Source organism: Oryzias melastigma, linkage group LG12, assembly GCF_002922805.2.
Source record: "Oryzias melastigma strain HK-1 linkage group LG12, ASM292280v2, whole genome shotgun sequence".
Taxonomy (NCBI): domain Eukaryota; kingdom Metazoa; phylum Chordata; class Actinopteri; order Beloniformes; family Adrianichthyidae; genus Oryzias; species Oryzias melastigma.
In genome coordinates this window covers 8,751,050-8,766,507 of record NC_050523.1, presented here as the reverse complement: position 1 = coordinate 8,766,507, position 15,458 = coordinate 8,751,050, and the positions used below count along the sequence as shown (strand labels likewise).

Below are 15,458 nucleotides of genomic sequence, written 5' to 3'. Positions count from 1 at the left end.
TATGGTCACTTACAAAATAAATAAATATTCAATTGTTTCAAAAGTTTAACTAAACTCACTGTTTTGCTTCTGTCACCTCTTCTTCCTTTTTTTTGTGCCTTATAATACGGTGCGCCCTATGGTGCAGAAAATACGTTTTTTGTCTTTTTAAGTGTAGAAGAAACACATACCCCTATTGTTATTAGTTGGGTCAGGTAGTGGCCCCCTCCTGCAAATTAAAACACAAAAAAAAGAGAGAAATGTAGATATTATCAGAGGGAGGAGAAATCTTTCTATCTCTTCTGGGTTTCTTTACCTGATAGGCATGAAAGGCGGACGGGAGGATGGAGCTTCGGTTGGAGACTTCTGCCCGTTGTAGAAGTTCTCATACATGACAGTAGCTGTTCAGGAGGAAGACGGATGTCGTTTCACATACTGGCAGCAGGTATTTGATAAGAACTTCCCTCCACATATCAAGCTAGGCCCGGTTAATCGTTAATGAAAGATTTATGCTGACAGGCACACGCTGCATCATACCTGGAGGTTTGTCTCCTGTCCGCCTGAGGTTTATAAAGTGTTCAATATCTTCCTGGATGTCACACTGTTCCAGGGACTTCCTCACTTCCTCATACAGCTGCACACATTGACAGGGAGGCGGTGAAAAACAGCTCAGGGTTCAATTATTGATGAGCCTGTTTTAGCAAATCTTTAATGTGGGTTTCTGTTTACTCCAAGTTCTGCTGTCAAGATTGTTCCCAAACAGTCATTTAAACATTATTTATCCTTTTTTGGAGAACTCTAAAGCTGCTCACAGCTGTGTGGTCACATTAAAGTTTGTCTGTGCTTGTCCAGTGAAAAACGTCTTTGGGGTAAAACAGGGAAGTTTGAAGTGAAACACAAACTAAAATTAGCTATGACTACTTTCACATTTCATTTTTTTTTTAATTTTAGAAACTCGTAAACAGAAGAGAGAGCACGCCAAATTAGTCAAGTTTGTTGTGCTGATCCTTTTTTTTTATCCTTTTACAACTGTCAAATCTCTATCGCAATGAGTTTCATGTGATAGAGATAAAGAGGGAACGTAAAACCTCCATGAAGTTCTCAGAAGAGTTACCTCATCGGTGGTGACACATTGCTGGGAAAGTTGGTTGAGATGGGTCCAAACCGTGTTTCTCAGAACGTTAATGCGCTCAATTGACTGTTTTTCAAAAACCTGTAAGTAAAATCAAACAGAGCAAATGTTGCTCATTTTATTTTGTTTTTATGTTGAAATTCCAAGAGTTTTGTGCATCCTCACCTCACAGGCTTTGACGTGCTCCTTCAGCCACTCTTCTCTTAGCTTTCCCAGTGTGCTCACATTCTGTTGGTATGTCTTATCTACCAATAAAACAAAAAAAAAGGAAATTTCTAAAATAATTGCAATTATAAAAGCATCCCTAGAAGTTTTTTTATTATGACTTTGCTGTTTTTTGCCAATTAAAAAAAACTGTCATTTTGTAGGACATAGTTTCTGCAGAGCGGCAGTAGTTCAAAAACTGCTTCAGACGTACATGGATCATTTCTGTCTAAAATTGGACACATCAGAATGGAGCGGAGCAGGGAGCTAAATATTTTCTAAATCCGATTCTTTGGTCTGCTGCTGTCTCACTAGAATTCACATAAATAATCGGAAATGCAATTTTAATCTTAATTTTATTAAAATGTGTCCTCCATCATCAGGAAAATGCACCAAAAACATGATTTTTTTTATCACCGTGGGTCTTTAATATACACGTGTTAACAGCTAGATAATTTATGTAAAGCTGATTCACAGAAATCTTTTTAAATATATCAAATGTAGTTGATAAATCCAAATTTGCATTTTGAATTAATTCAATTTGAAGTGCTTATGATGTACTTTTAGTGTAAAAAAAGTATGAAGTATTTACACCTACCAACATTTATTCCAACTAACTGCTTACCAGTTGGTTATAAAGACACTAATACTGGTGGTTGTGCTAAAGTAACAGGTAGTTAAAACTGGAGCCAATAATATTTTTCAAACTATTCACACCGAAAAATAAAGATAATAAACTTGAATTATTTTAAGACGTTTTGAATCTCCCATTTTGCAAAGGGTCAGAAAGTTCTAGTCCGGCAAAAGGTCACATTCACATTCCAGAGTAACCCTCGCAATATATGCAAAGTTTAGACGGTTTAAGGTCTGCAAACACAATGCAGGGCCATAAATAAAAATAGGAAATAAGATATGTACCACATTTTATTTTACTATAAAACTAAAGACAGTTTCATTTGTGTCAGAATTTGCCTCATACATTTTTAAGATAATCTTTCAGTTTCATACTTTCTTGTTTGAGGGATTTCCTTTTTGTTTGACAGTACACCCCCACCCCCCTGTACTTTCATAATTTCTTGTTGGTTATCTTACCTGCTTCCTCTGCATACTGTTTCGCCTGCTGTGCCTTTGAGTAAAGCTAAAAAAAAGAAAAAAAAAGAGAGAGAGAGAGATTGGTCTTCTTGTAAATACATGGAAAAAAATCAGTGCTACACCTTTCTCACTTAAGAATTGACACTCACTTTATAAAAGTCTAAATTTGCAGATTAAATTCTTGTGAAAAGCAATGGAATTAACAAACAAATACACAATTTAAAGGGCCTATATCAGCCAAAATCAACTTTTTTTTTAGCTTTTAAGTGTTTTATAATAGTGTAGGGGTGTAGGGGGAAATCGATTTGGCGATATACTGTGATATTTCATTTGGCAATCCAGAAAAAAAAGGTCTCCATACCTTCTCCATGTGCTTAGTGTTGTTAGTGTTGGTGTTCCGGTTAACATTCTGCTCAGCCTCTTCTTTGTCTCGACACTTCTGCTCATACGTCTTCTTTGACTGGGGATGGAGCACCAGCATTAGCACACTTTGACTCACAGTACTGTACTTCTTTACTAACACAGATACGCCCAAGATGACCCCAGTCCCTCACGTCATAGTGAAATGTCTGGTCCAAAGTTAATCAAGAACTTCAAGCTATCTATTCACCAATGTGTTTTTTGGGTTTTTTTTTAGGGGAAGTTGCAATTTTAGAAACATAAAGAAGGAACAGAAAGAAATAAAAAAAAACATAATTTCCTAAGCAAAATATAAAAAAAGACACAAAAATGTTTTCTCTTTAATAACAAATTATCTAAGTTTCAAAAAATCTTATTCAATTTACAAATAAGGCAACATTCTGCTCATCAACATAAAGAGAAGCATGATTAAGTAAAGATAAACAAGAGAACATCTACTTTCCAGATCCTTGTGTAACTTCTCCATTTTGAAAGAATCGTATTTGTATAAACAATTTAGAAAATCTTCACACAATTAACCCAATAGGTTGCTGTAAAATGTTAAGTTTTTCATGTCTAACATGCATTGAAAAAGCTCGTCCTAATGGATTTTTTTCTTGATTGTTTGCAAATGTTATGCAAAGCAACTTCTTCATAAAATCATCCCTAACCTTGTGGATAATGACCTCCAGTTTCTGCAAAAACTCCTTTAGAGCCCCATTCTGATGAAAATCGTGTTTTTAACATTATTTTGTGGGATTTTTGGGATGATGGATGACACATATATATATATATATATATATATATATATATATATATATATATATATATATAAAATGAATCTTATAGTTGCATTTCTGATTATTTCTTTATTCAAATTGTTGTGAATCAGGGGCAGCTGAAAATAGATGACAATAGACAATTAGGGGCATGTACTTCTTTGTTTTCCTCGTTATAGCATCTGACTCAAAACTGTACGACTGCATAGCTCCAACATTGCTCACTATTTTTTGTTTCAGCCATTATAAGAGGCCGTAAGCTAGTGGAAGAGATCGTGGCTCCCTGTCCTGGACCACGGTTCACTTGGATGCATTCAGATGAAAATTTGTTCTGAAATATCGGGGGAAACAAATTCTGGTTCACTCTGCAGAGACTATGTCCTAGAAAACAACATAGGTTTTTTTGGTAGTAATTTTTGGCTAATAACGGCATAATCATAATTAAAAGACCACTAGGAACGCTTTTACAATGGATCAGAAGATGATCAGAGCTGGACTTTAAGATCTTTCAAGAGTTTTTGCAAAGAGTTTCAATCAGAAGATCATGGTCACTTTTCCATGAACATTTTCGAGGTGCAACTGAAATCTTTGTACACCTAATGGTCTACAGAAACACACACTGTTCTAGAAGACTTCCTGTGATTTAATCTAAGTCACACAATGCAGCACCTCTGTGGTAAAGGAAGCAAGGCAGCCCACAACACTAGGCTGTTGTTTTCAGCACAAGTTCCAGTCTTCCTCCTGCACAAAAATCATTGATCCATTTAATCCTTTCTAGTTCTTTCTTATTGGCCGAAATAACAAATCAGAATAAATCAGAAAGTACATCCATTATTTTCATGGTGCCTCAAAAGTAATCCTAGGGAACATTCTGTTCTCTTTTTTAAATTACTTCTTAAAATAACTTTAAATAATTATTTACTTGGATGTGTTTCTACTAAAATACCAGCTTTAACATACTTTTAGTGGATTCAGGTTGGATTGTAGTGACACACAAAAAGCCTCTGACGATGCAATACAAGAAAAAAATAAAACATTTGTCTTAAACCACAGAAAGAATAAATAGCTTTGGTTAACCAATATCTACACCCACTGGTCCCTTTATTAAATGCACCATGCTAGTACCAGGTTGGACCCAGTTTTGCTTTCAGCACTGCTTTAACAGACAAAGTGTTGTTTGTCAGACAGAATTTATCTATTTCATATCTTCTATTGTCCAACTTGGATGAGCTTGTGTGAATTGTAGCCTCTGTTTTCTGTTGATAGCTGACAGGAATGGCACCTGTTGTGTTCTTATACTTCAGCCTCAAGGTTGCGTTCAGGGATTCTCCTCTACAGACCTTGGTTGTAACCAGTGGTTATTTGGGTAACTGTTATTTTTCTATAGCTAGAACCAGTCTGTCCATTCTCCTCTGGCATCAACAAGGAATTTCCGGCCACAGAACTGACACTCACTGGATATTTTCTCTTTTTCTGACCATTCTCTGTAAACCCTAGAGATGGTTGTTGGTAAAAATCCCAATAGATCAGCAGTTTCTGGAATATTTGTCTGGTACTAACACTCATGTCACCTTCAAAGTCACTTAAAGCACCTTTCTTCCCCACTCCGATGCTCAATTCGAACTGCAGTAGACCATCTTGACCATGTCTACATGATTAAATGCATTGAGTTGCTGCCATGTGATTGGCTGATTAGAAATTGAGGTTAAACAGTTGGACAGATGTGACTAATAAAGTGGCTGATGTGTGAATATAAAACAACAAATACATGTACTTTTGTACTTACATCCATTGTTCTTTTGAACTGTGAGGATTTCTGCTTGTGGAGAGCGTCCATGCACTGTTCAACCTAAAACGATGAGTTAAAAGTTCACGTTGTTTCCGGTCAACATGGCTTGTTTTTTTCAATGTCGTTAGTTGATAAAAAGACAAACCTTTTTCCTCACTTCCTTCTGCTTTTCCCTAAATTCTTCCAGCTTCTTGGCTTCTTCTTTCATGTTTTGGGCAAGTTGTAAGTGTGACAGACTCACCTGCTCCGTCTCTGCGGGGGCAGATATGGAGTTTATAGTGATACACGTTCACACTCAATATGAAATATCATGTCAGTAAAGACTCACGTAGTTTGAAGATGTCCAGGGATCTCTTTAAAGTGCTTTAAAAAAGGGTATAGTACATTAAAATTATACAAGTATGGAGGTCAAGCACAGGTTTTCAAGTTATATATTTGTCTTTCTGTTTTGTGGAAGCTCTTTGTATTGGCTAGAAACAATGGATGTGCTTTAATCCCATGCTTCTGCTCACTGTCTGGAATTAGAGATCTGACGAAAATTCAGCAGAAGTTTGATCTGGTACACATGCTGTTCACAATGTGACACTGATATTGTAGTTCCCTAACTTTGTGAATGAAATAGTTCAACAGTTCAACATTTTATGTAAAGCCCACCACATCAAAGAGTTGACAGATAATTCAGTTTTTTTTTAAATTAAGATGCTTTTAAACCCTTATTAAAAATATTTTGCAATATATTTTTTTATATAATTTTGTAAATTTGTACTCACAACAATGTTAGTTTAGGATGCGAAGCGTGTTATTTACCCACTGTCTTAAATTTGATCCACCCATTTTTAACAAGGTGTAGCTGTTTTATAAAGAAGTAATTCTCAATACATTTTGTATTATTGCATCACAGCAAGAGGTCATGAACAAATAATAAATAACAATAAATATATTAAGCTTTAAAAACCAGCTAAACTTTTCCTGCCAAAAGTGATGTTATGGAGGCAGCCATTTTGAAATGAGTAGGAAAAGCCCCTCTACTGCCCCTAGTGGAATGATGATGCACTACAGGGCGTGTAGATGTTATATACAATAAATTTATAAAGAAAACTTGGATCATGTAAATGAGATAGAAATGTTTCAAATATAGTACAAATGGTTATAGGCTTAAAAAAAGTAGCTCACTGTAAACTATAGTTTATATAGAGTGACTTTCACACTTAACTTTTATTTCTTCTATCTTTGACCACCATCTGCAGTTTGCATCAGGTGTGAATTATGAAAAGTTTGCATCATTTCTGTACAGTGAGTGGTCATTTAAAAATAAATAGCAATAGATGAGTTGCTCTCTTTATTAAGGTTTGAAAACTTGCTAAACTTTTCCCGCCAAAAGTGTTCTTGGGAGTTCATGGAGGCAGCCATTTTGAAATGAGCAGGAAAAATCTTTCTACCGCTACTAGTGGAATTATGACACTACAAGGCTTGTATAAGTTATATATAATGAGTTTTAAAGTAAAGCTTGGATTATGTAAATGAGATAGGGGTCTCAGAAATGCATCAAATATGATACATATGGTTATAACTTAAAAAATAAAAAAAGTAGCTCACTGTAACCTACAGTTTACAGGGTGACTTTACACTTTTATCCAATTTTCTTGCTAGAAGTGATGCATGTTTTTTTATTTTCACTCCTAACTTTTAATTTTTCCGTTGTTATGATCACCATCTGCAGTTTGCATCAAGTATGAGTAATGCTATGAAAACAAGAAATAGCCACAAAGTAAGTACCAATAAGTGGCTCTTCTTCCTCAATTATTCTTCCTTCCTCTAAGAAGTTAAAAACCATCAAGAAAAATAAAACTACACAAGTCATGTGACCACGAAGTGAACAAGACGCTGGACTTACTGATGAAGCAATACAACATTTAACCGTTCTACAAGAACAGAGCGGATCAAAAATGTCAAAGTTGCACAGGGGTTGCTTACTTCATCTCATTGTGTCCACACACCTTCTTGGACAAACCCAGCAGGTCTTTGGCGTACTTCTCTTCAATCGAAGCCCTGAAAGAAAAAGCGCCCATTAAGAAAAGCTGCACAAAGAAGATTGCAAGAAGTTGATTTCTATGTATGTCTTAAAGACAAACAACACTTTGTCTGCAGTTTGTTTTCATATATCCATTTTAAATGAAAAAAGTTAACAAAAAAGTACTTTTACATTTTGAAAAGTACTTTTATTTTGAAAACCTGTGAGAAAATAACATAAAAGACTTAAATAACGATAAAAACATGGTTGCAGAACTGGTTTTATAGATAAATGTATATTGAAAAATACATTAATATTAATGTAGTCAATTATAAATGTTTTTACCAGAGCTTAATTTTCTGTAACACAAATATACAAGAAAATATATTTTAAAAATATTGGCTTAAGATAAACTTGGACTTGTGGAGATCATCAGTAACATACAAGTAATTCAGTATAAAAAGTGTTTAAACTTCCATAAATGTTATTTTTTTTTTTTGCTTCCTTACATGTTTAGCAATTCTCACTTCTTTCTGTTTGGCACGCCACAACGGTTCTTAAAAATTCTGTCCGGTGTCGCAAAACATGAAGTTTCACTTTTGCTATGATATATTATATCCTCCTTTTTATTCCAGAGTTTATGGCACAGTCATGCGCTGACACAATTATCGGATTTACATGTTGCTGCTGCTTCATAAAAAATAACTTCAGATAAACTCAGCCTCTGTGTTACAGGCTAATTATTACAAGAGGAGGAAGTAACGCAAAATTCAGAATGTGACAAACCGAGGGTTTTACTGTGCATACTTTGCAAAAGAATGGGTCAGAGTACTAAAGTAATAATTTGTTTAATCGTAAACCTGTTTGCTCAAATTTAGGGAGGATATTACTTAGTTTTTATATCATTTTACAGTTTTTTTCAATATTTTTAATATTTAACTTAAAAGTTTATGACAATAAATGTTTGATTATGCACTTTTTTGCTGAGAAAGTATACTGTATAGTGCAAAGCGAGTCAAATTCCTTGCTGTAAGACTAAAGTACATGATAATTTACAACTTAAAAATAACTTCACAGCTCTCTTCATACATTTAGTATCACCTCTTTCGTCACTTTTCCTGTGTTATTCTCACATATCGCTTTGTTTCATTTATACTTGCTGGTGCAACTGTGGCACAGAGGTGAGGGTGGTTGATCTTTTCCTGCCTTACCGGGCAATTTGTCAAAGTCTTGGGCAAGGCAGTGAAACCTACATCACACCTGGTGCATAGGTTGGCGCTGGTGTGTGTGTATAGGTGAATGGGACTGTGAAGCACTATATAAATATAAGAATTTATAGCAACTTCATGCAGGTATTTTATTTTATTCATTACCTTGCTTTCATGAAATCCTCCACCTCCTTGCATGTCCGTTTGCCATCGTTCAGATACTGGATTATGGCATCATAGCCGTTGGTGCAGGTCAGATCTGAGTTCTGTCAGCATTAAGACAAATATGTCAATGAAATTTCCATCAACACACTACAAGAGGCATGACAATTCTCCTTTAAACTGGTTAAACCCATTTAGAGAGCACATCAGAATATTTGACTCAGGTGAAAATTGGTGTTTTCCAGCCGTTAATCTCTATAATTTGGGTAATCTGAGGCTAACAGCCTGTAATCATCCGCACCCATGAAGACTTCCCTCAAGAAGCAGCAAGCTTTTATGCTTTGTTGCCAGTTCAGGTTTAACAAAAAGATTTTAAAGATTTATTCTTTTGAGTTAATCATGTATTAAATAAATGAGATACTTTAAAACTGATTGTTAGAAATCTAAAGCGTTTCAAAATAAAATGAAAAGAATTTAAAAACAGGGAAAGACGTGATAATTTATCATTCATAATTGCAGCCTTTTATAGTTTATCAAATAACCCTAATTTTAACCAAAAAATGTGCCAAACTTATCTATGACAACGTTAAAAGCTACACAAACTACTCACCCAGAAGAAATCTTTTAAATGGAGATTCTTCATGACTAAAATCTACAAGAGGACCAACTCCGGTGGTTCTGGGAAGCTGTTTGAGTGTGAGTTCCTCCCATTGACTGTATGGTTCCTCTCGAGCCAGTGCCGACAATCAACCATACAGTCTATAAACTGGCGCATGCGCAGTGACTTATATAGAGCTGACAGCTGGAGCGCTTCCTGACAGCTCTTTATTGTTGGTGGAGCTGCCATCTAGCGGCTGATTGTGGTATTGACCGGACCAAGTCAGGTTTGTGGATTCACAATTTGAGCAAATAGTTGAGCTTTTAACACTATATAGTATGATGTATAAGTCAAAGTCAGAGTAGGAATGTATAATAATCATCATCATCATCATAATGGCAGCAATAACTTTTAAGAATGCTGAGGAAACAACATAAATAAATAAAAAATAGGGAAACAAGAAAAGTGCCAAATGCTGAAAGAGCTGAATATGTGTCCACCTTCTGAAAGTAAATTTATTATTTTTCTAAAGCAGAAAAATAACCTCAAAAGAATCATATATAAAACAAAGGTTATTTTGTTGCTTAATTTTACTGAGGGGTTCAGAACATATCTCTAAAATTCATTTGATAGTGTTATTTTAAAATTACTAACTTAAGTAACATTTATCATTTTATGGGTCAGTTTCAACCCATACAAATTTTCTCCAAAAACAAACAAAAATAATTTTGTCAGAAATAGAACTTTAATCCAAACACATTAGAACATGAACAACAAATCAAACCAATAGAAATCATTTACATTTTCCAAAAATATTAGAAAGCTAAATTAAGAGTCTGGACATGCCCGAGATTTATTGGCTCTAATTATTGCTATATAAAGTTATTTTATAAAGTCGGGTCAAAACCGACCCTAACACCAGAATGGACATAATTGTATCCAGAGAATTTTAGAATAAAAAACCAAAAATGGAAGTTTTTTAATCGAAAAGCTTTGATGGATTAAATGAATTTTAGTGATTTTTTGATGCAATTAAAAACCGGAACAGGTCCGTGCTGACCCTAACACAAGACTATGGTTAAACTTTGTAGACAAAAAATACAATTTCTCTGAAACTCTAAGTTTATCTCAACTACAAATAAATTACATTTAAGTTTTCATTCAGACATGAATAGATGTGATCAGAAATCATCATTTTATTAGCTTATTGATATGGACTATACTCTTTAGGTCACACAGTATCTTATTAGAGGACACTTTTACACAATTCAACAAAACATTATTATACACTTGAGCTCCACCAAATTAAAGCCCTTTTTACTTATATTTCAATTTTGCTTTTCAATGAGGATTAAGGAGTTTATCTAAGTACGTGTGAGCTTTACAGTACACCAGTCCATAATACGTCTTCAGAAGTGAGCATCTTCCACCTCTCTGCTCAAGATCCATCCAGATTCTCTCCAGCTCGTGGCTCCTCATCCCGGCAGAGCAGAACAGGTACCGGTAGCAGCATGCGTTGTAATGAATGTGTTTGTCTCCAGAGAACCTGGCGCTGTGTGTTGGGGAGACACCGGCCTTCTGAGCGCAGAGACCCACAAAAACATCCGTGGACACCGTCGCAGGGACTGATGCAGATGCCACATACACCTTCCGGACCACATCTTGGGACAGCACATAGGCGGTGTCATCGCAGTATTCAGGTAGGTATTTGGCAGGGTACAGGGCGGGGGGCAGGTACCCGGGACTCTTGGGGTCCCTGTTGGGTTGGTCTTCCTGAATCACTCTGCCTAGGTACAGATCCTCAGGGTGCCGGTGGAGCCTGAGCAGGTAGCTGCCAAGAGCTGGAAGGTTGACAAACACAGAATCCTTGGTCAGCAGAACAAATCGTGCCAGAGGACAGAAGGTGATGACCCAGCGCAGAGCCAGCACCATTCTCTCTTTTGGAAACGCTTCTGTTCCAGAGTGAGCCTGGATCACATCTCCATAATGCTCAGATTCACTTTGGAGCTCCTGGTGTGCAGCATTGGTGTCAGACAATTCTAAGAAAAAAATAGTCTTGACTGGAAAGCCTTCAATCAGAGTTTGATTTGCCCACGTCCTCCTCACAGCGTCTCTTTGGGAGACGTTCCCTGCAGAGCTGAAGACCAGAGTGAGAAGAAAGAGGTCAGAGTTTCTGCAGGCCTCAGTGTTTGCTATGGAGTACTCAAAGGAAATGTTTTCCCTGGCATCACTCAGGTCCAATTTCCTTGCTTTCTCCCTTACGCCAGCCACCATGGCGTCAGTGTAAATGCCCGGCTTGGGCTGCAGGAGGTACTCCTCCACGAAATCCGCCCCGAACAGCAAGGCGTGGAAAAGCAGAACATTGAAAAGCAGGAAACACCACTGATGGGTGCGCAGCTTGCACAGACAGATCTGGAATATTAAAGAAAAGAGTCCTTCAAATTCAGCTTCCTGATACAACATTAAGCATCTGACGAATCGGATATTTACCTGCATTTTTGCTTCTTCTGAGTTAATCTGTAAGCCACAGGTGATGATAGAACTGTGGTGAGCTGGAAAACAAGCAGATGACAGACAGGGTTTTCCATTTCAGAGAAACTCTAGAAGCTTGCAACTCTACACCACATCAGCTGTACAGCTCCTTCCTGAGTCCCTGTGTCATGCACACAGAGAATAAAAAAACATTATTGCTTCTTTCAACTTTGATCTTTCAAATTCACAAAATTAAACCACTCATGAAAAATTAATTGACATTCCATATGTGACTCTGGATACTTTGTGAGAGCTAGTTTTTGACATTTCTGATCAGAGTTGACATATATTTTCATATTTTAAATGGATGTTAGACTTAATCAGTGCACAAATAGTTTACAGAATGAAAAGTATTCAACCTGATAGATAAGTTTACCCAAGTTTTGACAATTTTTTTACCCAAATATTGTAAAACAATAAGAAATTCCAATTCTGAAAGTTATAAAATATGAACAAAGGCATTTTAAACGAGGGGAATTGAAGCCAACATCACATAAAAACTGATTTGCACGATCTCCAACCATGGTCCTTGAGATTCTACCTGTTTTCCTGTCATCTCTGCACTAAAGTTCTGCTGATCTGCTGAACCAGGAGTCTTATCAATCTGGTTGAACACCTGATCCAGGTAATCCATCCGAATCCCTTTCATGGGGTTACTGGAGTCAAACCATGAAGACATCTTAAACAGGTTTACAGTCTGTTTCAGGGCCACACATGCTCATGGATGTTTACACCCAGATGGATAATTTGACAGAAGTTTGTGACAACATTTTTGGTTTATTTCAGTATCCTAAAATATTCTGGGGAATCTGTTCCAGCAAGTTTGGGGAACTTGTTATTACAAGATTGACGTAATGAACACTTATTTGTTACTTTGAAATTACTCTGAGTTTAAATTTGAGTTAAAAAAAATAATAATAATAACAAATGAAGCATACTGTTAGTATTATATTATTTTAGCTCTGAAATTTAAAAATATTGACCAATTTAAAAAAGGATATAAACTATAAAAATCCAAAATTCCTCACGTTACATAAAGTATAAGAGTTTATTGTTAATTTAGAATCAATATATATATTTATATATATATAAGATGTTCAACTCAAGTGGTTTCAAGTTTGGTGGCATACTGTCCTCCGTCCAGCAGGTGGCGGTAATGCGACAACTTTCATATTGACTTTCTCGATTACCGTGTCGAAGAAGCGGTACAGTCACGCTCGAGAGAGGCGGGTACCTCAGTCATGGCTGCGTCGATTCAAAGTTTGCTGGAAGAAATCTCCAGCATAGAAGATCCAGTTGAGGAGTTACAGAGCTTAAAAACGGCGCTGCTGTCCATACCGGTCAGTGCATTGAGAGACTCTCTGAGCGGACAACGTTTGGATGTGATATTTTCTCTGCTCAGCTCCAATGACAGGTTGGTTCGGTTCTGTCTGTGTTTACACTGACTGTTCACCCAAACTGCTGCCACAGTTAACTGCTGAGTCAGTCCGGCAGGTTTTGGCGTGTTTGGTGACTGTCTGTAGTTTTTTTGACTTTAGTAAACGAACAAAGACTTTGAAAAAAGAGGAATTTATCGGGTTTTTTTTAGGTAGGCTAATAGTTAGCATGCAAAGCTAAAACGTTTCTGCTATAATATTATCCTAGTTTTTATGCTGATTTATCAGTGTTTATTTTTTTTCATTAGTATTGTTATTAATTAAACAAACAAGTAAAACTCACCATTTTTTTTGGATAAAAATTAAACGAACAAAAACCATTTAAACGAGGGCGAAACCATTTGTTTTGTAGATAAAAACTAAAGTCCTTTTCCCCATTCTGTTTCTTTGTTTTAATTCTCTAGTATAACGCTGCATGGACCAAATACTACATTTGCAATGGATTAGATATAATTAGTAATAATTTGTATAGCTCTAAGATGTCCTCTGCGGAGGGATTAAGCAATGAAAGTGCCCGAATCTCACCCTGAGACACCCCGAGAGAGTGAAATGGATCAAGCCCATTTTTCTGCATGCAGCTTTCATAATTTGATGTGAAAACCTGAAATACGGGATATTTTTGTGCAATATTTGGGGATTTCTTGAACAAGTTTGTTTTAAAAACATTACACACAAAAACTAATCATTTTTTTAATATCATATATTCAACTTTTATTGTTTATCTTGAGGACATTTATTATTTTTCAACTTTCTTTCCCCCTTTTTCATCCCTTCACTTCCTCTTTGCCAATGAGAGAAATCTCATTCTGATTCCCAATTGAATAAAATATATCATTTTTGTTGAACAATTGTTGGTAAAAAAGAAAATAAACACAAATAATACATGCAGATAAAATACCTGTTAAAAAGTGAGGTCTAACAGTGATTTAAATTTAGTTCCATCCTAATTTATGAGTTGCTCAAAAAGATAGAAGATAAATGTGAAAGTTTGTTCTGATTTAGAGAAACTATTGTACAAATTTAGGGTAAAGCTGGAGAAAACAGAGGAACTGGAGTATTAAATTCTGCACACATATCCCTGTATTAGTATTAATCATCTCTCAGGTTCTGTTTTATCTGCTGACAGACTGAAAGCAGCTGGACGGAAGATCTAATGTGAAGATGTTTGCCAACTTGTATATTTGTTTGACTCGTTAGCATGTTACAAAAATATTTGTTTTTCTTTAATTTTAGTTTTCTATGTTTCCTTTTCTGCTCTTTTTAAACCTTAAAAACCTTGTATTGTTGGATTTATGATTATTATGTTTTCTCGTCTGTTGTTCTGTGTTTGTTACTTCTGGCTGGAATTGTTATTTTTGATGAATTTTCGTCAGTCATTCAAAGTGTAGTGTGAAATTGCACTTCCTGTTTCCTAGAAATACTTTGAATTGATATGACACATCTGTAGGTCAGTAAAGTTTCTAAAAGTTTTGTCTTGTTTTCTTTCTGTGATCTTTAGGAAAATATGAAAGCGAGCTCAATCTATGCACTTCAACTGTAGAGAATTAAGAAGTCCCTTCCTCATGGACTGTTGATCTTTGTTGAGGCACTCTTGGAATGTCGGCTGTTTAAAGCCACAGTTTTTAAAATTGTGTGTATAGGCAGCAGGTGGAGCTTTGTGTGGAGATCCTGGACCGGATCCTGATGGCCCTCAGCCCTCTTCATCTGGTCCAGAACTACAGGACAGAGCTGCAGGGAGGCTTGACCCATCCTAACGACACCGTGAAGATTCTGGCTTTAACGCAGGTTTGTTTATGAGCTGTATGTACATAAGAGTTTCCCCATAAAGAGTAAATACCACTTTTTTTTTTTTAATCCATCAGATTGGCAGAATGGTGGAGCATCCAGACGCCGCCACAGAAATCCTCAACAGCGAGGACGTTCTGAGAGCTATTATCCTCTGCATCGGAGAGGAAAAGATATCTGTTGCAAAAGAGGTCAGCCGTTTGGAAAACATACACGAGTTTAGGTTTATCTGCAGGGTTTTTGCTAATTGTTTGTTTTTTTTAACTTCTCTCCTTTAGGCAATTGGATCATTGTCTAAACTGAGTTACTCCAAACCTGGATTAGACAAATTATTCCACAGTGAACTTCTTAA

At 36.1% G+C, this 15,458-nt stretch overlaps 3 protein-coding genes across 3 annotated transcripts in view; 1 reads left to right on the top strand and 2 right to left on the bottom strand.

Annotated features, from left to right (window-relative positions):
• Positions 1 to 9,530, bottom strand: part of pstpip2 (proline-serine-threonine phosphatase interacting protein 2) — an 11,076-nt gene extending 1,546 nt beyond the window's left edge. Inside the window, exons 1-13 of the mRNA XM_024299902.2 lie at positions 9,366 to 9,530; positions 8,759 to 8,859; positions 7,349 to 7,423; positions 5,703 to 5,737; positions 5,520 to 5,626; positions 5,372 to 5,434; positions 2,769 to 2,867; positions 2,408 to 2,453; positions 1,277 to 1,356; positions 1,094 to 1,192; positions 517 to 613; positions 296 to 380; positions 171 to 208 (exon numbers count right to left, since the gene is read on the bottom strand). Of these exons, the coding sequence (XP_024155670.1) occupies positions 171 to 208; positions 296 to 380; positions 517 to 613; positions 1,094 to 1,192; positions 1,277 to 1,356; positions 2,408 to 2,453; positions 2,769 to 2,867; positions 5,372 to 5,434; positions 5,520 to 5,626; positions 5,703 to 5,737; positions 7,349 to 7,423; positions 8,759 to 8,859; positions 9,366 to 9,398 (958 nt within the window). The 5' untranslated portion in view covers positions 9,399 to 9,530. The remainder of the gene's footprint in view (positions 1 to 170; positions 209 to 295; positions 381 to 516; positions 614 to 1,093; positions 1,193 to 1,276; positions 1,357 to 2,407; positions 2,454 to 2,768; positions 2,868 to 5,371; positions 5,435 to 5,519; positions 5,627 to 5,702; positions 5,738 to 7,348; positions 7,424 to 8,758; positions 8,860 to 9,365) is intronic.
• Positions 9,531 to 10,091: 561 nt separating this feature from the next.
• Positions 10,092 to 11,984, bottom strand: LOC112163518 (putative UDP-GlcNAc:betaGal beta-1,3-N-acetylglucosaminyltransferase LOC100288842). Its single transcript, XM_024299951.2, has 2 exons — positions 11,844 to 11,984; positions 10,092 to 11,765 (listed from the first exon to the last, which is right to left on the bottom strand). Exons 1-2 carry the CDS (start codon positions 11,847 to 11,849, stop codon positions 10,695 to 10,697), a joined length of 1,077 nt encoding a protein of 358 aa, XP_024155719.1. The 5' UTR covers positions 11,850 to 11,984; the 3' UTR covers positions 10,092 to 10,694.
• A 1,046-nt stretch (positions 11,985 to 13,030) lies between these two features.
• The window catches only part of psmd5 (proteasome 26S subunit, non-ATPase 5), a gene marked incomplete in the record, with an annotated part of 4,637 nt that continues 2,209 nt past the window's right edge, over positions 13,031 to 15,458 (top strand). Inside the window, 4 exon segments of the mRNA XM_024299950.2 lie at positions 13,031 to 13,299; positions 14,962 to 15,106; positions 15,184 to 15,297; positions 15,385 to 15,458. Coding sequence (XP_024155718.1) covers positions 13,127 to 13,299; positions 14,962 to 15,106; positions 15,184 to 15,297; positions 15,385 to 15,458 — 506 coding nt within the window.